At 35.7% G+C, this 27,994-nt stretch overlaps 1 protein-coding gene across 1 annotated transcript; it reads right to left on the bottom strand.

Moving 5' to 3' along the window:
* Positions 1-9: 9 nt before the first annotated feature.
* Positions 10-27,994, bottom strand: LTN1 (listerin E3 ubiquitin protein ligase 1). The gene is made up of 30 exons (XM_065741789.1): positions 27,920-27,994; positions 25,380-25,583; positions 24,949-25,047; positions 23,963-24,193; positions 23,143-23,195; positions 22,584-22,764; positions 22,015-22,188; positions 20,958-21,148; positions 19,506-19,650; positions 18,411-19,199; positions 17,841-17,882; positions 16,471-16,663; positions 14,864-15,103; positions 14,390-14,543; positions 13,987-14,137; positions 13,139-13,340; positions 12,128-12,287; positions 11,814-11,918; positions 11,398-11,540; positions 8,948-9,083; positions 7,893-8,037; positions 7,143-7,356; positions 6,612-6,849; positions 5,652-5,726; positions 4,579-4,765; positions 3,958-4,129; positions 2,536-2,756; positions 1,869-2,063; positions 1,108-1,275; positions 10-399 (listed from the first exon to the last, which is right to left on the bottom strand). The coding sequence occupies exons 1-30, from the start codon at positions 27,959-27,961 to the stop codon at positions 337-339; spliced, it is 5,313 nt and encodes a 1,770-aa protein (XP_065597861.1). The 5' UTR covers positions 27,962-27,994; the 3' UTR covers positions 10-336.

Genomic DNA, 27,994 nt, shown 5'->3' with positions numbered 1-27,994 from the left:
TTAAAGTGCATGCCACCATGATACTGAAAATAAGGTTTAACTATGCTGTGGTTTAAACACCACTCTTCAGATATAACTCTACATCACTAATGAATTTTTAATGTATCTTAATACCTTAAAAATATACAAATTAAAATAAATTATTCTTATATATTTCTTTGTATCAAAGAAGACTCTTCAAACTCTTACAAAAAACAGTCCAGAGGTAAATGTGTCATGTCCCAACAGTCAAGAATTTTAGGTAATTTATATTATATCCAAGTAGTTTGCTTCTCAACAGTTTATTGCCTCTTCTTCATTTATTACTTAGCTCACAGAAAGACAGATGGTTTTATTTCAGAAAAATGTCTCTCGACAAAGTGGACAGGTGGATTTGTTGCTTGACGTGAACCATTTGTACTGAAAAAGAAATATGACAGCTTAGTAGATGAATGCAAGCTAAGTATCATGAGCACTGATTTGTCACTGGTAATAAGTATTACTAGCGAATGAAGTTAACTGTCAGAATATTTATTTTACTTAACACAAGAAACAGTTAAAAAGCCCTTTCCCCTTACATACATACGTGTGTATATACACACACACAGCACGTGCAGAAGTTTTATTCTAAAAACAAATACCAAATGCACACACAAAGTGATTCCTGTCCGAACTATTTTTAGTCAAAAGTAGTGTTTTCATAGCAGCAGGAATTCCTCTCTTGTTTGGCAATACAGATGACAATATGCTCCATGACAGTCAGTAACCATACAATAATGCCTGTGACATCTTAGATGTAGTTAATAGTCCAGTTTAGCAGATCAGATGAATAGTATGCTGCATAAACTATTTTTAACTTTTTCTCTTCCTTTCCTTAATCTGCTAACATCAAGATGCTCGTGCTAAACCCTTGCCAGATGTAATGATTATGTTTTAGATACAAAATAAACTCCAGAGTAGAATTCCGCCCTCACTGCATCTTAGCAAAGAATTCATGCAAATTATTTTGAATTCACTTAATCCCAGATACTTCAGCAACACAATGGAGAACTGATGGCACTGCAGTGGAACTACCTGCCTGAAACTATTAAAAGATACTTTGCCTGTTTCAAAGGATTTAGTACTTACCAAGCAAGCTGAATGAAACTTTTTCTTGCATGTTCTGCAAGCTTTTTTGGGCAGAGAATAGTTGGAACCATGAATGACTGAAAAACAGATCATGCAGTCTTCGATGCCCTCAAAACGTTTATCCACATTATTTTTCCACAGTGATAAGCCTTCCATAATACTTCCATTCTAACAGAAGAAAAACAGTTATCACTATTATAGAATTCCTTAAGTATTACAGTAAATATATTCTTAAGTACATAAAGAAAATCAAGCCTGAAGACTCAAAAATTTCATGTTATTGGCAACATATGCAGTTAAGTAATTTACAAAACCAAGATATGAACTACAGATAGTAGTTTAATTTTTAAGAGATGCAAACAATCCTCACGAAGGAAAGAATGCATTTTTGATTCCAGAACTGTAAGTCACCATTTTCTCTTTGTTCTAAACAGATGTTGCAACTTCAGCAACACCAATCTCAGGAATATGTATATTGTTTTCAAACTATAGTTGAGATGGCATTGCCACATACTGTGGCTACTGGCCCATGCCTTACGAGACCTTATAATTCTGAATTTTGGCTATGGAGTTATCAGGACTAACTATGCAGATAATTTTATGTCCCTCTTTGTTTTAACATCTGGAGAAAAGCAGATGTTAAGAGTGACCAATTCTAGAAAGAAGTTTGAGATCTGAAGAGATGTATTATATAAGTAAACAGTATATTACTAGGAGTATTCTCATATGCTTTCAAAACTAGAGGCTTTCTCGGAACTCACCTGATGTGTAAGATATGTGCTCAACTGCAGCATCCAGTTGCGCCACTGCTGAACAGCCACACCAACTCTCTTTCCACTCTCAACTGTAATAGACCCCAGTGGGTAATTGGATGGAAGCTGTATTATTAGCTCAATAAATATATCATCAACTGAATAGGTGGCAATGACTTCCCGTGCAGCAGACCGAGCTTTTACCTATGAAAAAAATGCAAATATTACAAACCTCTACCATCAGAAAGACAGAAGTCTTCCTCTAGCCTTCTTAAAATATAGGACCTGTAAGTACTACAAACATTAAATAGTTTTCTTAGACTAGAAAAACATTTTTCTCAAAAGAAAAAAGAAAAAACACTCTTGGCAATCTAGGAAATTAACAGCCATTTTTCAATCTAATGACTGATTTTTTATGAACCAAAAAGAAATGAAGCAAAATCTTCCACTTAACCTCTTCTCCTTTTCTAACATTCATAAACCCTTCTTTTCTAACTTGAACAGAATACTCATAAATAGCAACTTACTGAATTGATAGCAAACTAAGTATGTTCTCATCAGCCGTGTAGAATATTAAAATGCAAACATGTAAAATACTGTAATAGTAAAGAAACACTATTTCTTTCAAGTTCTACAAAAAGTGGGGAAAAAAAAAGGGACAAGAAGTCTTACTAACCGTCATGCCATTAAATAGCTGCGTGCTAGTCTGAACAGAAGATATTTCCTGTGAAGAAAGCACACTGCTGACATACTTGCTTGTAAATTTATCCACAACATTGAAGACACGTTTCTCACAGCTATTCCACCAAAGCCTAACCATGGCTGGCAAGTCTTTCAGTGTTATATGATACACAGAACAAGCCAAATGTGGAATCTGGGATGACAGGGCTCCTGTCCCTGTGAGAGAAAAGAAAGGACATTAAAATACTATAATACATTAATCAAAAATATTGGTTCTACATCACGTGCAGAAACAGCCAAGAGAAAAATAACTAACTGATACCAGTATAACTGTGGAAACTGAAATTCTGTTTACTTCTGTATTTCTTAGTATAACTGTTTGTTTGAATACCCCTTTCTCCATCTGCCTTGTTTTTTTGTTTCTTGGAATACCTTAACAGCTAGGAAAGCATCTTCTAATTTTAGATGAACACTAGGTAGAATACTCAAAATCAAGAATACTGGAAATTACAAACTGCTTACTTTGGAGTGATGTTTGGAGTGCATTGGAGATTTGCAGTGCTCTACAGAAGTGCATAAAGAGATGATCTAGTACCTGATCTAGCAGCTGGCAACCCTGCCTGTGGCAGGGGGATTGGGATTTGATGATCTTTGAGGTCCCTTCCAACCCAAGCCATTCTATGATTCTGTGCTGAAGGAAATCTTTCTCTCAGAATGTTGTGTTAGTAGTTCCCCAGACTACCCTATTTCTTTCTGTCATCCAGATAAATGCTTTACAACATACAGTGATGTTCAAGCACAAGACTAAGAAATGAAAACTCAGTGTCTTCACAGGCACATCAATAGATGTATCAACAGCTATACAGGTACATTAAAAAAACATTTTTAATGAAGCAACTTTTAAAACCATTTCTCTGTTCCATGTTTCTTAGCTAGAAAAAGTGGTAGATTATCAGAAATGATCAAGACTCTTCTGAACACAGTGGTAAAAGCAACACAGACAATTTAATCTTTCAAAAACTTAAATATTTTAAAATGTATATTGAAACATTTTTTTAATTTTGTTTTTATAGAGAAAAAAAATCAATTTAGCATTAAGAAATTGAGAAATTCCAGGGTAGATTAGGTATTTTTGTATTTCAAAAATCTTCGCATACATAGAAAAAAAATACATAATTACTAGGTAACTAATATAATATAATATATTCTGGTTTTGTTTCTTCTTCTTTTTTTTTTTTTTTTCTCTCCAGTTAAGTAATTAACTTTCTTTGAGCTTCAAATGGGGAATTACTGGGAAAAAACATTAAACATATACACGTGTACATAAACACAAATACATCTATTTTATAAGTAAACTTTTTTTTTAAGCCTGAAAGGTATTAAAATTCTCAAATACACAAATATAATTTTTACTAACCTTTGACATCTAAATGAAGCTCTTCAGTAAAGAAGGTTTTTGTATCCTTATTTGGAACTTCAGAAGTCACCCCAGAAAAGACAGGGTTTTCAGGCATAAGCCTGAACAAGTGATAAAGGAGTTTGTTCAAGCTTTTTGTTCTTCTAAGATATTGTGAATACAGAACTCGCAGCTGATGGTGTTTGAACAAAGACACAAGCAACAAAGACAAAAGAAAGAAAAAAAAAAGATTAAAAAAGATGAGAATAAAAAGTTTACTCTGCAAATAATACGAACATGTTCCTATATGGAGAACAAGCTATCCTGAGATTCAAGATGAGTGTTTACAAGAGTGATGTAGTTCTTCGTAACCTTCTGAATGACTTGATCATAAAATGTCACAAGCTTGTTTGAAACCAGCAAAAAGAAACATTAATTTTAAATCTTCATTACTCTAATACTGCCATCCGTAAAACATCTACTGCTACTGATGCTTTTGGAATGGAACCCCACTAAGTCTAGAGGAAGTAGGACAACATACAATTAAAAGAAAGAGGCCAAATAAAATCTCAAAACCCAAATCTAGTAAACATACAAAAAAATTATTTTGAAAGGGAAAACAAACAAAAACTGAGCATGTACCTGAGAAGAAGCTGCTTTGAAGAAAGTTAATATTAACTTCCAAGTGAGAAGATATCCTAGAACAAGGCAGAACTCATCACTCAGGGGCTGAATAACTGCAAACTCCCCAACTGGAATGCATTCTAGGATGTTTTCTAGTAAGAGCTCTTGAGTGGCAAGGACAGACATGAGAGCTGCTGGAGGTGATCTACAAAAAAAATGTTATCTGGCATAGTAAACTGAATTTATATTCACAACCTTCCCAGCATCCTTTAAATAAAGCCACGTATGTAAAACACAGAAGTCTTTCATTATAGGAAAGCTTATTTTCAGATTCACGCACCACTGCTAGACCTTAATAGTGCTTTCTCCTTTAAAAAAAAAGTTTATCTCCTTCTCAGAATAAAGTTATAAACTGAATGCTGATCATAATCTGAAAGGATGAATTTGGTCTATGAGCTGATTTAAACTCCATCATAAAATGCTTAATTTTTTTCTTTAGTAAAGATACACCAACAATGGAGCAACTAATGAGTTGGGTGTGAGTTATGGCAACAGATTAAAGTACCTTTTGCAGCTGTTCTAAAACATATTAATCATTGGACTGTGGTAAATAAATAAATCAACTATCATATTCCCCATTTAAATTGTTGGCTTGTTCAGATTCAATCTATATGAAATACCCAGGTCAGTTTTGGAGAGCTTCATTTTTAATTTATTTTGTGGATAAATTCACATATAAGGAACAATCCAGGAAGTTGAAGCTACTGGTGCAGCAAGAAATATTCTCAATTCAGCAATTTGGTTTAAACATCTATTGAGATTTTACAATAGAACATACATGGTCCAACTACTTTAGTATCTGCATCCAGAAAACAACTAGTAATACTGTTTCCAGTTTTAGTAAAAATATAGATGTAATCAACTATATTGTATACTTTCAATATTGAAATTTCTTATTGTCATAATCATGTCATTTTTAAATTTTAACAGCTTCTGAAAGACCACTATTGTGTTGCAATTCTCAACTCTTTTAATAAATAATAAAAGGTAAAACAGTATTAAAAAGAAAAAAAACAAGGCAAAATACATACAGTGCTAATTCTTCCTCTTCATCACCGTAGGACTTGAGATCTTCGTCATCAAATTTAGGCAATTCAGGCATTAACCTATAGGAAAATGAAAAAGAAAGCAGATTTAATTTTTAATTACTTTTAATGTATCCAATGCATAGCTTTTTAATTACCAACGTCAATATTATTGGCAATGAATAAAAATCAAGCAATTACTTGTTAATAACATCACAAACTCTAAGTCACGTCATCTAAAGTTGGTCCCTGACTGACAACAGCCAAAGAGCATGCAAGCCTTGCTTAGTTCTCCAAAACCTCCCAACAACCCAAAGTCATACTTAAAGAAACATCTCCATCTCAGAACAAAGCTCTTACAACTTAATGCCTCAGTATAATGGGAGCTTCTTATGGTCTGGTCAGCTGCCTCGCTATCTGCATTTTGAACAGTCAAAGGCACATACCAACCTTTAAATTCTATATTTGCTCTTTTTTCATTAAAGATAAAAGTTTACAAGAACACGACACATTTTTCTTTACTTTCTTCATTTTCTGATCTGAGTTAGTGAAAATTAAAAAGTCAGACTATTTAATAATACTGTGGTTACCAAATCAAACTTGGAATGTCTCAGTTTGCACTTCGGGATTTAAAGAGTATTAAAACATGTGCTAATAATAAATACTTCAGTTACAGCAATATCTACTTAACTGTGGCTCAGAAAATAAAATCACATTTTCCTATACTGCAGTAAAACTTAATTATAAAAGTAAACTAAATACATACAAATAAAGTTAGCATTCATGGCTTTATATCCTGTGCTCTAATCCAGAACACAAGCTGTCCAGTTAAGTGGTTTTTTTTTTTTTTCCTATAAAGGCATATCAATTTGCTAAAAAGGTAAGTGCCTCTTCTAGAACATATTCTAAGAATAAATAAATAAGGGGGAAGAAAGTGAAAACAGTGAGACATATGTTGACTCTTACTTATATAACATGTGGTAGACTGAAATCTGTACAGATCTAGCCCGGAAAAGCAGCAACGGAGATAATGTATTTAACAGAGTCTGTAGATTATCTGGAAGATTTGTTTTCTGACCCGCAACAAACTTTGCTGGTAGCTTATGGTTTAACAATTGGTCCCTTGAGATGTAAGTTAGAGCTTCACCCAAAGATGTTAATACAGAGTTCTGAAAAGAGCCTTCAGCTGCAGTTTTTGTTTCTCCTGTATAAAAAGGAGACAGGTAAGCAGTGACACACAGCAGATGGATACTGTCATAAACAAGCATAACTAGGAACAACTCAGACTACATTTATAAGAATCTACCTTAAAAGGAACGCAGTACAATTACTGTACTAACTAGCACGTACTGAAAAAGAACAATTTCACTTTTGTGAACTATAAACATAATATTATGCTAACATTATATTCCTATGAACTAAAAAATATGGCCCATCCAGTTCTACTTCAGCATAGCCTGATTATGTTTCAACAACAGCTAGTTACCATACACTCACCCGTGATTTTCACCAACAGAGGTAACAGCAAATTGTGAATTCCTTCAGAAAAGAAATCTTTCCATTCACTGACCAAATTCACAGGAAGGTTCTCAGTAGTCTTAGGAGCTGCAGGTTCAAAGTAAGCACTGAGGGCAGATGCCAGGTCACAACTGACACAGGCAAATATCTGCACAAGTGGGACATGATAAAGTGAATGGTTTTCTGATGTTGTCTAGGAAGAAAAAAATTGGAGGAAGATTTCATAATTATATTTGGCTTAAAGTAGATGTTTTATTCCTTCCCTATAGCTCAAAGTACGGTTTCACAGAGGACTCAATTGCAAAGACTCTTATAACTATTCAAAGACTTTGAAAAAGTAATCTGTGTTTTAATAAGACATGATGAAATGAACTTAAGTCTCACCAATGTTTAGAATCCTAGACTGCTTCCCTTATATGACCTTCTTTACAATCATAGACAAGAAACTGCCACCAAGTGGATTAAAAAAGAAATGTAAGCATCTGTAACTTGTCTACTGCACTTGCACAGCCAAGCGAACCAAAAATGCAATATGAAATCACTTCACTTTTCCAAACATAAAATCATACCCATATCATGCCTACATTTCCAAATTGCAGGAAAAAGAAAAATCTATAAAGATGTAGCTACCATCCCCAGCCTAAGTTAGCCTAGGCCATTCCAAGAGCATTAAAAGGATTGCATTATGAACTACAGTGTGATGGTTAATAATTGTCCGTTTCATATTACCTCCAACCAAGCCAGCATGGAGCACATGATAAAATCCCATTCATTATCATCCAAAGGAGCTGTAGAATACTTCAGCAATATAGGAAGGTAACGGATCATCTCTATGTTGAAACCAAGCAACTGAGCACTTGTTTCTTTCAGATTGCTGAAATAAAAATACAACTAAAGCTCATGTACTGTCATGTTGTAACTGAAAACATTCATTTCCCTGCCTTTGCTTCTCCCATTTAGGATAGATTCACCTTGTATCAGGCTCTCTGCCCTATGCGCTTTAGACACTTTGTCTTTCAAAGTGAGAATACTACATTAACTACCAATTTAAAAGTCAGCAGGTACAAAATAGATGATCAGAGGTATTTACTCATTTGTATGTTAACAGATTCTGCAAACTGTAAAATTTACATATTCACCCAAGTGATATGCCTACATGAACAGCAAAATGTAGCAATTTTAACAAAATCAGTGCAAGAAAAACAATTTTTTAATTAATAACTTAAAATACAAGACCCCAAAAGTCCCAGTATTGTAAATTACTTACAAAAGGTATTGCCTAGACTTTTCTCACTACTCAAAGAAATATTGGCATATTTTATCTCCTCACTCAAACTTTAGATTTGCAAGTTATAATGTCAAGTCCAGAACTTTAGAAAACTTTGATAGCAGACTTAAGTGTCTTTATCCTATTTTAAGCAATCAGAATTTTGAACTGAATAATCAGCTACATTTGCAAAACTTGTCAGTTCTGGATGCTCTGAAAATAACTTAAAAGCACTCCTTGTTTCCTAGCTTTGCGTACATTACTATCAGACTGACTTTTTTTAATGCATGCTTCTCTTCAGGTAATTCCCTTCAGTATGACTTATTAGATACTTAAACACAGCTATATTAAACTGCAAGATGCAGTTCGACAACAACTTAAAAATATAGTGTTAAAATGCTGGATGACAGCTTTAAGTTATCACTTTTTTCATCTTGTTTGAGTTACAACCACCCTGTATTTTTAAACTCTTTAGAAACTGAGAAAAACAGTGAAATTATCTCAAAGTTGTACCTACCAGCTAAAAAGAAAGCTGTCTTCATTATCATTTTTCCAAGACATTATAATTTTTAGTATTCCAGGTAAGAGGTGATCACAACCCAAACTTCTGTCATTCAAGCAGGAATTCAAAATGGAAAGACACCCAAAAGCTCCTACAACAGAATAAAAACATTATCCTTCAGGAGGTGTCAATTATCAAGGTAAGACAAACATTAGAATGCGTACTGATTGGATATTAATAACAGAGATCAGACAGCAGTTAAGCTATTTTCTTTTAACACTTAATCCACAGATGCCATTGCTAAATCAAAAATACTATAGCTAACCCAAATGCTCAAACCAATGACCAAAAAACTCCTGAAAGATTCACAACATACTAAGGCTGAGGAACAAGCATTATGGAAACTCTAACAGTACAAACATTGTCTTCAGTTGCTGCATGAAACTAATACTGAAAATTTCCATACTTCAAAGACATTCATTTGACAGAGCTTGTCTGAGAACAAGAGGATGCTACCAAGGGAGAGATGTCAACAGTTTAAAGTGACCAGAGAGATTTCCTTCAATTCAAGCATAGTTCTGTTAAAAAACCAAAAATATACGAATCAACTTTCAATTTTTCATGCAGACCAATAACATGATGTGCAAGAAATCATGGAAAAAGTACCAAGAGAAGATCAAATGTTTTTTGTTTGTTTTTGTTTGTTTGTTTTAAGATCACATGTAATTCAAACATGTAGAAGGATTTTGTGCATTTCTGAAGACTTTCAAGTTTGTGAAAATTGGTGTTTTTTCTACAGGACATTCAAAGCAATTATAACACATCTCAATAATCTCATTAGGTAATTTTTCAAAATCTGTTAGATATACATGTACAGCAGTTCTGATTCAACTTAAGTGACATTCACTAAATGAACTACTCAAAAACTATTAAAAAACCTTATAAAAACTATACTAAAAAAAAACACATTCAGCTCTTTTGAGGCCCCATCTGTGTCCAGGCCTGGGTCCCCAGCACAAGAAAGATGCAGAGCTCATGGAATGGGTCCAGAGGAGGGCCACTAAAATGATCAGAGGGCTGGAGCACATCTTCTGTGAGGAAAGGCTGAGTGAACTGGGCTTGTTTAGCTTGGAGAAGAGAAGGCTCTGGGGAGACCTCACTGTGGCCTTCCAGTACTTGAAGGGAGTGTATAAACAGGAGGGGGAATGACTGTTTCCAGGGGTTGATAAGTGATGGGAGAAGGGGGAATTTTTAAACTAGGACAGCAGACTTCTAGGTTAGATGTTAGAAGGAAGTTTTTCCACTCGAAGTGTGATAAAAATAAGTTCTGTATTTGTTAATCAAACCAACTCAAGACAGATGTATCAGTATTTTTCAGTGTTTTTTTTGTGAAAGTTACGTAGTTTGTAGAAGTCTCAAAATAGATATATAAATATTTTGTCTAAAAACTTTGTAGTCTGTGCAAATTGGAGCCACAGCGCTTAGTTCTAACACCTGGACAATGAACAACAGGATAGCAGTGACCTTCTAAGAGAAACTGAAAAAGAAAAATAACTGAAAATCTCCTCTTAAGTGCGCATGATCGGAGCTGAAGAGGACTACAGCCTTCATCATCTTGATCACCAGGAGGCAGAGAACGAACCCCAAATAACAGCTGGTACAGCCCAGGAAGAGAAAGATAAAACATGAATGCAGAGATAAGAGACAATAAAAAGGGACTGGGAGGCCCCTGTTGCGCGCCTCTGGTGGAGCAGAAACTCCCAGCCGCCCAGTGCTGTTTCGCTCGTTTATTGCTTGCTCAAATTCCTTACTATTGGCAATGGTGTGTATCGTTCTTTTCACACCTATAACAGAAGGGTGGTGATGCACTGGAACAGGTTGCCCAGAGGGGGTTGTGGGTGCCCCATCCCTGGAAGCATTGAAGGCAAGGGTGGATGTGGCTCTGGGCAGCCTGGTCCAGTGGTTGGTGACTCTGCCCATGGCAGGGGGGGGTTGAAACTAGATGATCTTTGAGGTTCTTTTTCAACCCAGGCCATTCTATGATTCTATATTTGAATTTCAAAGGAGTTCTCACTGCAGCATTCAAAACCAGTCACAACACTACCAGTATACAATATAAGTATTTTGCATGCTACGTAAAGCCTAAATGATGAAATGGAAACTCCTGTGTTTGCAAATGTGTCCAAATCAGACAGACTAAATAAGAAGGTTGTATCAAAATACTTCTGACTGATACTGTCAATCTTTTAAGTTCTAATTTTGGACTAGGCACGTATAGCCACACTTCCTTAAAAAGACAGAAAACCACAATGCCAAACAGCCTAGAAGAGATATACAAACTGCAAACACACTCATTTCTAGTAAAATTGATATGATTATAGTTAGTCCATATGAAAGCAAACATTAGTACTAAATAATGTTCATAAGTTATAATGAAGTGTGCTGAGGTAGAAAACACTACTAACCATCAGTACTGGAGAGCTCTGTCTGCGTACATGTCATAAGTTTGGCCACGCAGTGGAAAACAAGTTCTTTCTTTTCCTCCTCAATTAAAAAGGATGACAGGCACTGAAGTGTATGCAATCTGCCTTCTGTTAATGGAAGAAACCTATTCAAACAAGCAGAGCATCAAAAATAAACAATCTCATTTTGCTTACTGCTCAAAGTTTTGATAACTGGTTCATATTGATCAAGAGGCCACTTAATATCCTGCAGTGTAACTAATCCCACACAATACACAGTGTTTTATTTTTACATATTACATATATCAACAAATTTTCAGTCTTCAAGTATCAATCATCAGAATCAGTATCATTTAACATCATTGATATCTGCAATGCAAATTTTGCTTAAGAGATTATAAGCAACAGTATTTAGATACCCTTCACTCGTTTTAAAAAGCTTTTTCATCTCACAGGATACAGCGTTTTCTCCATGAATCACTTTGGCCATGGTTAAGGACCAGAGTCTTCCGTGTTCCTCTGATCTTTAAAAGAAGAAAAAGAGACCCTGGTTAATATCTACACACAAGCAGTTCACAATACAAGTGTTTGGATGAAATACAAATCAATATACAAAAGGAAATATTGTAGCACTTAAGAGAATTGCTTAACAGCTGTTATTCTGCACACTGCAAAGTATAAAGACAGAGCTAAGGGCTGTACTGTGTTTGAGGTTTTACTTTTTCTGACATACCTATCAAATATTGTTTGCTGAAGGTTAGCAGTATTACTAAGTGCACTGAACTTCTCATACGTGATATGCATTTCTTCTAACATATGAAGATATTCCAGAAGTAGATAAGGAGGATTCTCCAATTCTTCAATCCATTGTAATGAATACAACAGTTCTGCAACTAAAACAAAATTAACTGCTGAGTATATTCAATGCATAAATATGAAGTTCGTTTTTTGTTATTGTTGTTGGGTTGTTATAAAATATTTTTAATGCATTAAGACAACAACGTTTATATACAATCTCATACTTCAGAACACAAGTTGTGTTATATGATATAACACAAAAGGAGAAAAACAATAAAATACCCTAGATGTACAGGAAGTTTTAAAGGAAGTCAAACACAACAAGAACTTTAAATCCCCTCCATAGCATTTCATTTTTTAACATACATTTCTTGCAGACAAGGCAATCAAGACCTAAGTCCAGGAAACAAAAGCTACAAGCAAATCTGATGCTAATAGATAGCTAGCATGTGGTTGGTTTTTCCTAAATCGTCTCACAAAGACCTACATTGAACAATTACACTTTTCTTCACAGTAGGAAATCAAAAGGTAGAACTGTTAGTTTGACAATGCTATCCCTGATATTACATTTTTATAAATCAAAGGAAATGAAATTTCATCCATCAGAATTCAGAAAAATTACAACTAAACACTAAAGGCTTTTATTTGATGACACAGATACAGCTACTGCTGTCCACTCATTCCATGCTTTGGCAAGGAACAACTTTAAAGATGTCTGAATTTACGGTGAATCTCAAAATCAAAATCCTATTGAGATAGCATGTATATAAAGCAAAAGGCCCTAGAAGTATAAGAACATACTCATACTTTTAAAGGAGACCTAAAGCAAATATATATATTTCTGGTACTTATATGCTAAACTCATATTCAATTCTAAATCAACCGGAGTTGACAATTAGAACTACTACAAAATTAAACTCCTTTAAGTTTTACCACTGTAACTTACTTATACTGTCCATTTTCTTTCTTTCAGCTTCCTCATTTCCTTTCACCATATCACTTTCTAGTACAAGCAGCACCATTTTACTTAATAAGGCTGAAGTACACAGATGTCCTGGAAGTTTAGTTGTGCCACATAGCTTAACACACGATCCCAAATGCTCACAATTCATACTCAGCCTCCCTTCCAACAGAGGTTTGTGCATCCACTGTAAAATGTGCATAAAAAATATAAGAACAAGTAATTAACATTGTAATGATACACGACATATTGAATATTAAAAATTCACAGTGATTAACAAATAACCATGGAAGGACAGAAATTTACACCAAGAGCATAATACTGAGGTTCACCCATTCAAGTATATAAGAAATAAATCCACAACAGTTACTTGAGACTGCATTGTTGCCTCAGAAATATGTACCTTTAGAACACTACACATCTTAAAAAAAAATAGGGTTACTGAAGATTAGTAGTTGGACAGAAAATTATTTCTCTCTCCCAATCTAGTTATGCCAACATTTCATTTATAAACAGCACATCATTTTACCCTGCAGATATTAGTGTTTCACAAAAAATAATCTTATAGAATAGTTAACTTATAGAATATCTTCATGTCAGACAAAATTTCCAAGTTGTAAAGTTGCCAATGTTTCATGCTGATAAGTATTATTTCACAGATTTTGCTTGCCTCCAGTAGTACTGACACAGCCATAAGCTTACAGATTTTGTCCTACAGCAGGAAGAGGGACCAAAAAGAATCATGGGACATCTATAATCACACCTGCAGTGTCATGCAATTGGAAACAGGTTAAGACTAACTACAGTGTGAAAGTCAATTATGGTTTTCATACCTCAGCAGGAAGAGCTTCACGCAGCTTCTCCCATTCAGTTCTGTTGGGCATAACATGCTCAACATAAGCTCCCACAAGACATCCAGACTCTATGTCAGCTTCCAGAAGCGCAGACAATAAATCACTAACTGCAGAGATCAAAATCTGAAGGCTGAGAAAAACAAAGAGTGCTGCAAACAAGTTTGGCACTATCTAGTAAAGTCCTGTTGTTTTATACAATATACAATGCTACTTACATGATAGGCTTTAATTATGCTTCTAAGCCATAGTTCCCACCTCTGACAGGCTTAAAAAAACCTCTAAATAATGCATTACATCAAGTAAATATGGAATTGTATAGCTTTAATCTTAATTTGTTTTGGGGAACAGCATATCATGACATAGACACGCACATCACAATTACCTTTTGACATCCAAAAAGGACAACTGAATTTGATTCTTGATCCACAGTGCAGATTTATGCAAAAAGGTGCTCTGATTCTGCACGCTCCGAAGTTGACGGACAAGTGAATTTACACCAGATATCCAAGTGTGCTTCAACTTGCCTACCAGTAAATCTATTGTAAAAAACAAAAAGTTGCATCTTATTGTAATGATGACATGTCTAATGGTGCTAGAGCAAGTAGAGAATTCTCTTTTCTACATTATTACATATGACTACTGTCATGGGCAAATATGTAAATTTCTAGCTGCAGAACAACTTGAAATTTAATCTCAGATAAAATATTACTTGTGTACAAGAGTTAGAGGGGTTTTCTCACTCCTCTAGCTAATAATCCATCTCACAACAAGACCTAAGAGGTAAGGTAAAATAAAAGAAGAAAATAGCAGTACAAAATCAGACACGGTCAAAAATACAATTTGTTTTTCAGATCACCTGTTAAATGCGTAGCATCCTGTCTCTGAGCGCAGAGCTGGAAGATGGTAAGCAGCAAGTCTTCTGAGGATGGCATCAGTAAACAGCCTTTAACTGAACTGAAAAAGCTTGAGGCTACATCACAGATGAAAGACACTGATGGTTCGGTATTTCCAGCTTCTGAAAGGTCCTTAGCTTTAGACAAAGCTGCTTGAAGTTTGTCAATAATCTTTTCAACATAAGTTTCACCAATCAAAGATTCTATTAGGAGTAGGAAAAGGACAATGAGTTTTGATAAGGTGACAATCTCTCAAATGCATCATATCAGTATGTACATACTTTCTTTTTATTTACTAATACAGAATGCAAAAATCGAGGGCAAAGTAGTTTCAGCCTTATGTATAGCTCAACTCTCATTCAGCAGCCATCTTGAATCATGTAGCCAAGGATCCACACATACATATATTCTTTCTCTACCTAAACCGGCTTAGATCAAAGACACAGAACAGAGTAAATGCAGGGTGATACCTTTAACCCCTTCTGTCTTTCTAATTTCTGGTAATCCGCTGCGAGCAGAGAATCCATCTGGACATTAGATATAATTAAGCATCAGATCCATCTCCTATGAATATCAGCCCCCTTCTGATTGAACCTACGTAGACTACTCCCATTTATACTCAAACCCTACAGCACACTGCTGCATTGAGTTCCACTCATTATCAACTGTATGAAGCAGCATACCTATGTCATTCCTCAAGCTTTAAACATAGAAACCTTGAGTTCTTCTCTTTTAAGAAACAATGAGAATACCCTTTCCTTATCCACATTTTCCACATGAATTATGGATTTAATGATTCTTTATTATGAACAATCCCATTTGTAAACTTTCTTTGTAAGCAGAAGAGTTCTCATTAGTCTGATTCTAAGCAGAAACCACTATTTTGTCTAACAAATTCTTTGGATATTTTCTGACTTTATTACAGCATTTTTATTTATTTTTTTTTTTTAGTAAACAAGAATACTGAAGTGGCCAAAACTACAGATCATAATCAAGACACTGACATCATAGTGATAACAGTGATATTCACTGATCCTCAGTTTTTCTTCACAGTAGTTCCTAAAAACCTGTATTCCTATTATCTTTACTCAATTTTACAATCTTAAAAAATTACAATCATTTAATAGATTATTGACCCATGAAAAGCCTTTCCTTTTATTTCTGTACTTCTCAAGGTAAACTATCATGAAGAGAGAACACATCAAAAATCTTTTTGAAAGTCCATATATATATATTCTACTTCGACCTAAATCAGGAAGTCAAGAAGAATCCTTATAGTCTCTAAGACTTCATCCAACCTGCAGTAAAACAGCACCCAACACTAAATCAATGTCTTAAGCTTAGCAATACCTTCAAGTTCTGCAAGTTTATAAACCACCAAGTCACTGAGAAATCAGTCCTAGAACACCACTGAACTATAAGGAATCAAGTTTTTTGAAGTTTCTGCCTCGAGAGAGGAAGGAGTTCCCCTGGTGCTCCTCTATACTTAAACTTCCAGAATTCTGCTAACAAAAAAACAAGTCTAAGTGCTGTATTTACAATTCACAAACTCCAAAGATGAATTGTTTACCATTTTTAACGTGTTGTGACAACACCAAGCTCAGGACGGTCCACCTTTCTGAAGAGGATGATTCTGTTGAGGTTGCTATTTGTTTTAAACCCAGGTGACACAGATCATCTGCCAGCATTACAAGTCTTTCTCCAAGCATATCTCCTTTCAGCCAGTCAGAGATTAATGAAAGTTTTGTTGCGCTAGAGCATGCCTGAGTGACAAAAAAAATAATTCTAATAATCTTTTGAAGTTATTAACTTACACTTATTTTATGAAGTCCTAAGAAAACAAACCTACACAAGCAGAGCAGGAATCCTACTGCATCACCAACAGTAAATCTCTAAAAAGAATATGTCTGTGATCATTCCCCTAAATTCCTTATTGGCTAAAGACAAAACAAAACAACAATTTACTGCTAAACCAGATTTCTACTTTAGGGTAAAGCAAGACACCTTCTAAAAGCTGTCTGTTTTTATTCCTCTTCAACTACAGAGATCATAGAATGCCTAAGTCAGCATAAAAAAAAGCCAACTTTCAGATAACTAAAAGTTTTGGCTGGATTTCTCTAAAACCAGATGACAGGTGACAATCAGAAAAGCACTGTAAATAATAATGTGATAAACGCTCCTAAAATATACAGTATCTGTGAGGAAATGCACTGTCGTCAGCCCAGCAGATTATCAGTCAAATACTACAAGTTCTTGTCCAAACATTTGCAATATGCTCTAATATTTCATCCCAGGCAATCACATACATACCAGTTTTTCAATATCCTTGTACAGAAATAATGGGACACTATATTTTTTCTTGTGCAAACAATGTACAGATGATAATCATTTGACAGCATGCTGTCTAGATCCCTAATCCATCACTATTTTATGGTCTTCAAAAACAATACAGGAGCTTACATATCTATTTTCAAAGTAAACATGAACTCAGTGATAATCAACAGAGAGAGATCACACAAATACCAATGATTATCCTAAAATTATCACTCTAATACCCAACTCCATTTTCTCTAGCTTTGAAGGTGGGACTGGAAATCAATTAGGAATCCCTCCGACTTAAAGGGCAAGATGATCAAAAATAGAAGGGATACACATGCATGGAGGTTTTGTGTGCATGTGTGTGAGCTTTTTTGTGAGTTTTTTTGTTGTTGCTGTTGTTTTGTTTTTGTTATTTTTTTCTACTTTTTAAATTATCACTTCATTTATAGGACTAGCTCTAGATGTAAGTGAGATTAAAAGAACCACTTTGAAAGTGCTGCTACATTACTTTATGAATGCTTTGAAAAGAAAAAAAAGGGTCTAACACATCTAAATCTTGAAGATAAAACCAGAAAAATATTAAAAACCTAAGCAAAGCAACAAAGAAGTCTGAAGAGGTACCTTCTGAATTATCTGGAGAAAAACAATCCATTTCAGGTCCATCTAGAAGAAAAAACAAAAATCAAGGAAATTTAATAGAAAGTATTTGCTGTATCAGAAGTGCATTTTTAACCGTTGTAAAATTGCATTTTCTGCAAGTAATAAGCACAAGTTGCTAAGTTTCAGTCACAAAGATATTTATCAGTTATTTTTTTCTCCCAGTTATCCCTAAAGCACCAATATAGGACTGTACTGAACAGAAAGGCCTCCCATGACTAGCATAAAAGCACATTGTATGAAGAAGTAGGAATAGCTAACTTCTGATGTTACTTTTATTTATATATGTAAATATACCTATAAACAGATGTTTTTAATATAAACACATACAAAAATAAAAAAGAATGACTCCAACACTGTAATGTCAACCTTTTCTAAACCTAAATCTAAATCTACTTTTGTTAGGTTGAACTTGTTAACAAGTTCACATAGAACATAACTCATTCCACATCCCCACAATAAATTAAACAATCTCATGCCATAAAAAAAAAGTACTAACTTCAATAAAATCTACAAAGAAAATACGAGACATACCTTTGTTAAATCATCAAGAATGATTTTTCTCTCATCATTACTGTTGCAACAATTAAGCACACTGTACAAGATATCAACCAGAAAATGCATGTCTTTTCTCCAGTCTTCTTTCAGCCAAGTTATTAAATTCATATACAGAAACTGTACAGATGGATTTTCATTATTAACTTTTATGTCCTCTTGGGATTCAGCCGGAGGACAGCTTGTGTTGGTTCCCTGTTCTAAAAGAACTTGAAAAACTCTGTTTGAAGAAAAAGAGTTGAGGAGGGCAGAAAGAAATTTCAAATGCTGCTCTGACTTCTGTTCATTGACATACACAATACTCAGCTCAGAAAGGTTGCAGACCAAATTTTCTAATGGTTCTTTCCTTAGAATTGAACTATGCTGAAGGTCAGCTTGTATTTCAGAGTCAGTATTATTCCTCACTTCCGTCGTCTTTGCACTCTCCGTGTTCCTTTCAGATTCATCTTCATCCAAGAATTTTACTTTTAGAGACTTTCTGATGCTCGGTTTTGTCGCAGTCTTCGGATTTTGAAGAACTTCCAGCATATCAGATATGGCAAACAACGTCTTCTCATCAGCCTCCAACTTATCAACGTGTAGTATACACATTTTTAACAGACGGTCCCAAAAGTTTGACAACAGTTTCTGGTAAACTTCATTTGTATTATCATCACTAGAGACTTCAGCTTTAGCTTCCCAGGAGCTTAGTGTTTCTGCTATTTGATAAAATAATGGTCCATGTTGTAACCTGGGCTCCTGAAGTACAGCATCAGTTAGAGGAATTAGCTATTAAAAAAAAAAAAAAAAACCTAAATTGACCCAACTAGAAAAGCTTTTTGTCATTTATAATAGCAGGAAATTCTATAATTTTGAAAAACATTCTGGAGGCAATACCAAAAAATCTTAGAACTGTTAATACTGAATTTATAGCAAGGAAAATATTGAAAAATTTTGGTAATGTTATTTTTTTCCCCATAAGATCTAGTGAGGCTTTCAATAAATAAGTCTTTAGAAATAAGTCCCTACAGAAGTTGATGGTTTTTTCATAATAATTCAAAGTTAAAGAAAACACTAGGTAGTTCTAACAAATACCTGCTCGTATATTAGCATTTGATGCATTTGTCTCTGTTCATCTTCATCTGTTTTCTGTAGTACGACAAAGCGCAGACATTCCATAAATGCAGTTATAATTGCTGAACTTTCTGAAGGACTGGCTAGTGCTCGCTCATTCGACAACCTGTTGAAAGGTAACATTGGGAGGTGGGAGTAGGAACAGTCAGTTGACTAAGCTTCAGAGAAATTCCATGAAATACTTCAATGCAAACTTGATTACATTGCTTTTATCCAGACAAAACTCATTTAGTTGTTAGATAGAAATGAATTCAACAGGACATGCAAATTATATTAAAATAACTTTCATCTTGTCTTTTACTTTAATATTGAAACAAGTATGGAAACTGAGAAAACTTATCCAATAAAGTATATAGTTCACAGTTTCAGCTATTTGTCTAAACCTAGCTGCAGTTTTCTGTACACAGTAAACACATTTAGGTGTTCAAGAAATGCTTAGCTGTTTTACTACGGGAAATGAGTTAGTGGGGAAATACTGCTGGTTGGTGAATGGTCAGAATGGACAGCCTAGGAGGTCTTTCACAACATTGGTGATTATATGATTTTACTAAGCCTATAGCTTGTGTTATAAATACAAAAAGAAAGGAACTAATCGTTACAGCAAAGAGAAGAAAAAATACACAAAAAGCCATCGAAAGAAGGTTTCACCACAATCAGTTTGATTCAGAGCAACAGTAATGTTTAACTCACCATTTAAAGACCACACGAAATTACTATACTACTTTCTCAAAGAACTCTGCTAATGATCACCTTACCATCTATCAGTAAGTGATTTTGGTTTTAAAGAAGTTTGGCTTAAATTTTAGTCTTTCCGAAAAAGACAGATGTAAGTTTGTGTATACAATGCATACATAATACATAAATTACATTTGACAGACAGCTGTTTTTGACATTTTAAAGGAAAATTGTAGCAGTTCAAATCCACCAAAATCAATATGAAGAGAAACAAACTTCCTGCACCTAGTAGATTTCCCAGCCACAGTGCTAACCCGCAATCATCTCTATAATAGAGACCTTTGTGCCGGCAAGAGGAACCTAATCTCTCCAAAGTAACTCAACTTGAAATTTCTTTCCCATTTTTCCTTTTAAAGCTTACCATGGAATAAACATAAAACTCTGACAAGGAAAGAATGCTTTTGGCAACAAATATGTAATAAAAATCACATAGGAGGTTCAACTGGACAGGAATAGCTGCAAAGGATTGACATTAGCATTGGATATGCAAAAGTACTTTGAAAATGTTCAGACACCATAGTGAAGAAAGGTATTTTTCTTTCCCTTGACGATACACGCATATTTAAATACCCTCAAACAAAGAGATATAGTTACCTATGTTTAAATGCTTAAAGATTAGTCCTGTTCTATTTCTAAGCACAAAACTGACAATAAATTATTACAATTTGTGGTTCATACCCTTGAATTATGGAGCTGAAAAAAGTTCGGAAATATTCCAGCCTTGGTGCTGTGATGTCAGGAGGTACCTTGCTAATGAATGGCAAGATATTTGGGTATATAACAGTAGCTAGTCCTCGTCCACCTTCTCGAAGTACTGTCCACAGTTTTGGTAGAACTCCTTTTCTGGCATTTACATGACTCCAACAGTCCTAGAGAAAAAAATATACTTAAATTAAAAGAGAATACATTGCTTTAGAGGAACTCCTTAGATGGACACTCAATTTATCTGGCTATGTTGTAGCTAAAGCAAATTATTGTAAAAATTAAGTTGATTTGCCCCTATTTTTAAAAATTCTTATTTGAGTTCATGAATTTTTATAGGTTATTCTGATAAAACTGCAGTTAAAGACTTCTCTTTAATGATCCAGTACTTAAGAATCTTTCATAAAAGTCATTAGCTTAACTGCTTCTATATTTAATTCTCTGCTTTTATCATTAAGAATAAGCATTGATTAAAAAATATTAACTATAGAAAGCATCACTAACTTCAAAACTTCCTGAAAAGATCTGATAATTACAAAATACCTCAGCAATTTCTTCTCACGCATTAAAGATCTTTACCCTCTGATCTATCATCGTTCAAGATATCTACATCAAAGCTGTTTAACATATACAATGTATGTTTTTGGGGAGCACTGCTTGTCCTGTTACTAAAAGTTCAGGATTAAGCATTAAATTATAAGAGAAAACAAACAAATTAAAAAAAAAAACAACACTGAAGGTCATTTCTGTGACCTTCTCTAACCAAGAAAAAAAGTTCAGTTTTTAATCCAACAGATTCAGGTTAATTTAATAAACTTATAAAAATACCAATGTTGGATACAACAGATTTGAAAGTTATGCTGATATTCAAAGGAGGAGGAAGGAGTGTGAAGCATTGATAATTTCATGTTATTAATTAAGAAGAATACCCAGATAACTTGTTCTTTATTCTACACAAGTAACTCTGGCACCTGGTGAAAAATTAAATGTGACATTCCAGTGAAGCATCTGCCCCTTAGGTTTATTATGTTACCTCAATGGTGGCAATAGCACAAAGGACAGCTTCCCAAAGAGCAGGACACACCACTGCATCACTGTCATCAATGCTGAGAAGAACAGCAGGACAAACTCTTGGTGCTTCAGCTTTCACCAGCTCAGGCAAGTACTGGCAAAAAGCAGAAGCCAGCTCAAAGAAAGCTGAACGAACCTGACAGACCACAGAAGAACAAAATCATTAAATAAATGACAATACACTATTGCTATACATAGCTTTATCATTGTTTCTGAAGACAACAGGCAGGCTCCATATTTTAGCACATCAGCAAAGGCTTAAGTATTAGTAAAATAAAATAACATTTAATATTTTAAACTATTGATAACATGCATTTTACTAACATTACATTTCACTTCTTAATACATTTCCTATTTGGGAAATTTTAGAACAGGATTATCCATTTACACTCTAGAAATCTGAGAACTGTTTCAAACATAATCCAGCAAAATACGGAGTTCATTCTTGAAAGACACAAGAAATTAGCACCTGCTTAGATCAAACGCATTATCTTGAATGAAAACTCAACAATGTAATCAACATAAAATTACCTGTGGCATGCTGTGTTTACCATATTTCCAAAATTTGGTTTGAGACAGAAGTGACATTAATTTGTCCTTTGATGACTGCATCTCCTTCTTTGGCAGCATGCTAAGCAACTTTTTTAAAGCTAACAAGGAACAGGTCAAAATCCGGAAAAATTTGGCTTCTCTTTCTTCCTCTGGTACAGTTCTCAGAAAAAAACAAAAAAAACAAAAGAAAAAATTAAAGCAAGCTCTCAATCAACAGGCTTTCCATATGCTCCAGTGCTACCAAATTACTCTATAAAGTACTAGAGTTTCCAGTCATCCTATCTTCCAGAGTTATTCTTAAATACTACTTCTAAAAGAAGTGTGAATTAGGAAAAAAACTTCTAAAAGAAATGTGAATTAGGAAACTGATAAGTATAAATGCTTTCACAAATCTGAAATCCCAAGGAAAGATGCTGGGATCTAGACTCACACAACCATTCCTTCTCTTTAAACAGAGCTAGAAATACTACCTCAACAAGGAGGGCAAAACCCAACCCAAAAGACCAAGATTTAAACTCATTAAAGTAGGTTAGCATACTGAGGATCACTGAGTGTATCAGGCGTTTCTTTCAGAAGGTGATCTTGAAGAACCTACAGAGAAAAAATAATATATATATATATATAACATACATACACACACACAAGAATGTAATACTTATGTGAATAGTATAGCCTATATATTACTCAGAAACAGCTCTACAGTAAAACCTGAGAAACCCTGAGCTGAGCCTCTTCAAATGTATTACAGGCACGCTAGTGAGCAAGAACACAGTTTTAATGACCCCTGTTAAACACAGTAGCTGTTCTCAAATCCAGACTTGGTAAGACTTCTTAAGCTGCAGTCCTATGCTGACATATTTCTGGCAAACAAAGACAATAAACTGAGGCAAAGCAAAATGGTTAAGTAGGCATGTGATGGGCTGGCAATACAAACTTTCTTTTAAAATTCAGTTTCACATATGAATAGCAGAATAGTATTAACCTTGGTAACAACTCCATTGTTGAGGCTTTCTGAAACAGCACTCAGCATTCTTTAATCATCTACTATTGCAGCTAATCTGCATCATTGTTCTACCTGTCAGCAACATTATTTAATGACTAAGCATTAATACAAAGAAATGCATGCAGAAACATTCAGTTCATTAATTTCTATGGCTGTGTGGTTCCAGTCATCGTAACATGACAGAAAGAAAAAAAAAAGGTATCTTTGTATCAGTCTTTTCTTCACATTCATAGTTTCAGGTGAAAAACAAATTTATCTTACTGAAATTTAACCATGAATAGGTGACAGGATGAGTTTTAAACTTGTAAAAAAAGTTGAGATAAACACACAAAGCCTTAAAGAAACATCAACTCACGTTAAGAATTTCATCTTTACAGAATGCTAAGGCTTCAGGTTGTTTGCTTGAAGGAAAGGCTTTTTCAAAAGCTTCTTTTGCAGCAGAAGCAGCAGGGGAGTAAGTGTCACATTGTGCAATTAACCAGTATCCCATGATACTTTTTAAGTAAGGTGCCAAGTGTTTCTTCACTTTAAGGATCAGTTGCTCAAAAGACTGCTGAGTTGCTTCTCTAACACGGCGATCATGATCCTGTTGAAGCAAAAAGAAGTATATTTTTGTTGCCAAGTATTTCAAAGCAAAAGAAAATTATCTGCACACACATAAACAGAAGCAGCTCTTTCTCAGATTGGCCATTTTTGCAATGAATCAAGCTATGTAGATTTGAAAATATTCAAACTCTCTTAAATAAAGAAGAGTCCTAACTTAACACCAACATATTCTTGATACGTTACACATCTACAACTGTAACCTTTCCTAGATTTCCATAACCACAGTCATCATCTATTTTTTAAATAAACATTTAACAGAAAGACAGAAGAAAAATAGAAAGCCTTGAAGACACTTTTTGAATTTAAACAACCATAGTCCTACACAAATTGTGCACTTATCTGCCATTTTCTTTGTATACGTTTGTTTATTTATCTGTGCACCAATTTACATCATGACTTCCTGTGCTCTTGGCTCCTAAAGGAAACATCAAGAACAATTCTAGTGGATCCTAATGATTCATTTCAGTTAATATCACATTTTTAACAGTAGCCATTCCAGAAGGAGGTAGCATGATTAAAGAATGGCAAGGTGCAGACAGAGCCCAGGCATCAACAGTTGAAGATACTACCAGTACAGAAACATTTTACTAACAAAGAATGCTACTTCCCTTCGTTTTCTTTTACCTAGAATAAGACAGTAATTCCGACAAAAATATATGTATCGATAAGACTGCCTTAAATGTTTTCACAGGAAATATCCAGGGAATTTTCTCATTTGCATAGTTTTATACTTACTAGTGAGATTTTACAATAAATTCTTGGCCAATAAGGAAGAACACCTTTAACAACTTCTGCTTCTCTTTCTTTGCACATGGTACCAAACTCTTGCATAGCCTAAAAGATAGATATCAACAGCATGATTTAAGAACTGTCAAACTTAACTGTCAAACAAAACTGTCAAATTTAAGAACTGTCAACTCTCTTTCAAAAATTAATTTATTTCTTGAAATTAAGCAACCATAAAGTCAATGTTATGAATGCTCTATCAGCACTGCCTGGCAGGCAGTCTTAGAAGACCTCCAAAGTACCATCTATACTGCAGCTCAAGTAAATATATTGGTAAGAATGTATGACTGAACATCTTGATAGATTTCTCTCCCAACCTTAAGAAAATCAGGAGAGATCTTCCAACATAAAATTTTACTGGGGAGAAAGTATACACCTACTTTTAATTTTGTTATGATATCCCTTTTAGAGAGTTTTCGCAAGACCATTCGAAAATCAGCATCCACGAGGCTGTCTATTTCCTCTGCACCTTGAACTGCAGGAACATAACCTAGATCACTCTGCGATGTTCCAAAGCCAATAAACCCAGGCACTGTCCCACGTTCTTTGGCGAGGAGCTCTGCAGCCCGCCCGCTGCTAGAAGGCTAACAAAGAACAGAGAAATCAGTTACAGAAATCAATCACTTATTTAATTTTGCATGCATCAGGCATTCAAAACAATGATACTATTTATATTATATAATCTTCTATTTAAAACAAAGCCTTACTAAAAGGGAAATCCATGGTTTAAACACAGAAATTTGACCTAGAAAATTATTTTTCTCCTTAGACTCAACATTGCATTTCCTTATCATGACCTTAATCAGTGAACAATAATTATATTATTTTTTACACATACAAAAAAAAATTACAAAAAAAAAATAGAAAAGCCCTTCCATAAGTTAACAGTTTATTAAGAAACTATTTCTCTTTCGTCATTGCTGCTTTTTCCAAGTTCTCACGTTATTGTAAATAAACCAACATAGCTCCCATGACATATTCATAGTGTTAGGTGGAAAATATAGTCAGGCAGCTAAGAATGCTACCAGGAAGAGTCAGGAACAATTTGAAAAAAAATGGAGCAAAATGATACATGTATAAGACAATGTAACTCTACCCCATCAGACTGCAGTGAGTGGTTTGGAATGAGCATTTAATCTTGCTTGCCCCAGTTAAGTCAATATCTTGCTCATGCTAATGGCCTCATTTTTATTTCAAGTATGCTCCTCTGAAGAGACTGTCCTGAAACTGAGGGATGCTTTAAAGTTATCTGTAATACCGTATCACAGAATACAACAACAGAATAATTAAGATCAGAAAAGACTCTAAGATCAACCTGTCCAACCATCAGCCCAACCCCACTAACCACATCCTTCACATCCACACAATTCTTGAACACTTCCAGGGACGTTAATACCACCACCTACCTAGGCACACTGTGCCACTGCTTTACCACTCTTTCTGACAAGAAATTGTCCCTAATATCCTACCTGAATCTCCCCAGAACAAATTAAGGTCATTACCTCTCATCCTATCACTGTTACCCAGGAGAAGAGGCTGACCCCCACTCTGCTACAACCTTTCACGTGGTTATAGGAAGCAAAGAGGTCTCCAGACTGAACTGTTGTTTCCTCAGCCACTCCCCGTGCTCGTGATCCTTTACCAGTTTTGCTGTCCTTCTTTGGATCGACACCTTTCCTGCACTGAAGGGTGCAACACTGAACACGGTACTCCACAGGCAGCGTCACCAGTGCCAAGTATAGGGGATGACCACCTCCCTGATCCCACTGGCCGCACTATTTCTAATACAAGCCAGGATATCACTGGCTACCAGGATGCCCTGCTGCCTCCCATTCAACTGGCTGATGACCTACACTTCTACAATCTTTTCCTTCGCATAGCTTGCCAGCTGTGTTGCACGGGGTTGCTGTGACCAAAACGCGGGACCCAGTACTTGGCCTGGTCAGACCTCAAAAGAGCTCCTTCAGACCACTGATTCAGTCTAACCAGATCACAGAATTGTAGGGGTTGGAAAGGACCTCTAGAGATCATTAACCCCACTGCCAAAGCAGCTCCCTAGCCCAGGTTGCACAGGTAGGCATCCAGGCGGGTCTGGAACCTGATTCAGTCTAACCAGATCACAGAATTGTAGGGGTTGGAAAGGACCTCTAGAGATCATTAACCCCACTGCCAAAGCAGCTCCCTAGCCCAGGTTGCACAGGTAGGCATCCAGGCGGGTCTGGAACGTCTCCAGAGAAGGAGACTCCACCACCTCTCTGTGCAGCTGTGCCACTGCTCCGTCACTGCACTGTGAAGAAGTTCCCACACACATTTGTGCCAAACTTCCTATACTTCAATTTGTGACCACTTCCCCTCATCCAGTCACCACACACTGCTGATCCCTCTGCAGAACTTTTCCTAAACGAATACACATCAAATACCTTTTTTTTATTTCTAACAATCGTTAGCTTGGTTCTCGGGTAATAACAACTTGCTGAGGTTCAGCCTACTTTCCTAACTCCCTTCGGGAACATCAGACACACAGACGCATTACCCAATCACCTTGTCAAAACAGTAAGACACTTTTCCTGTGCGTAAAACCACAGCAGCAGGGACATGCCCTCTCAGAAGACAGCAGGCTGGGTCAGAGTTATCCTAAACACCACCCACCGAAACCTCGGACAACTTTCACCCAGTCCAGCGAAAAACCGCCTCGCAGCCCCAGCTACGCTGCCCGCCTGCATAAACACGGCCGACCTCAATGTCGCAACCCCGAGCTGCGGCCCCTTCGAAGGCAAAAGACGGAGAAAGGCGGCCCCAACAGCCTACTGGCGGCGGAGGCCACGAAGCACAAGACAGGGCCCCGCCGCCCACTCGGGCTGGGCCAGGCCGTTCACCAGCCCTGCAGAGTGGGGCAAGGCGGGAAGGCCGCAGCGCTCACCCGCACGTTGCCCTTGGTCCGTTGCTTGTTTTTGCCCCCCATGGCGGCGGCACAGGCACGGGCCGAACGCGGCGC

Source organism: Cyrtonyx montezumae, unplaced genomic scaffold (assembly GCF_038088225.1).
Source record: "Cyrtonyx montezumae isolate F1298 unplaced genomic scaffold, pur_monq_1.0 scaffold_3, whole genome shotgun sequence".
Taxonomy (NCBI): Eukaryota; Metazoa; Chordata; class Aves; order Galliformes; family Odontophoridae; genus Cyrtonyx; species Cyrtonyx montezumae.
The sequence above is the reverse complement of the archived record's forward strand: the minus strand, read 5'-3'. Positions and strand labels throughout refer to the sequence as shown.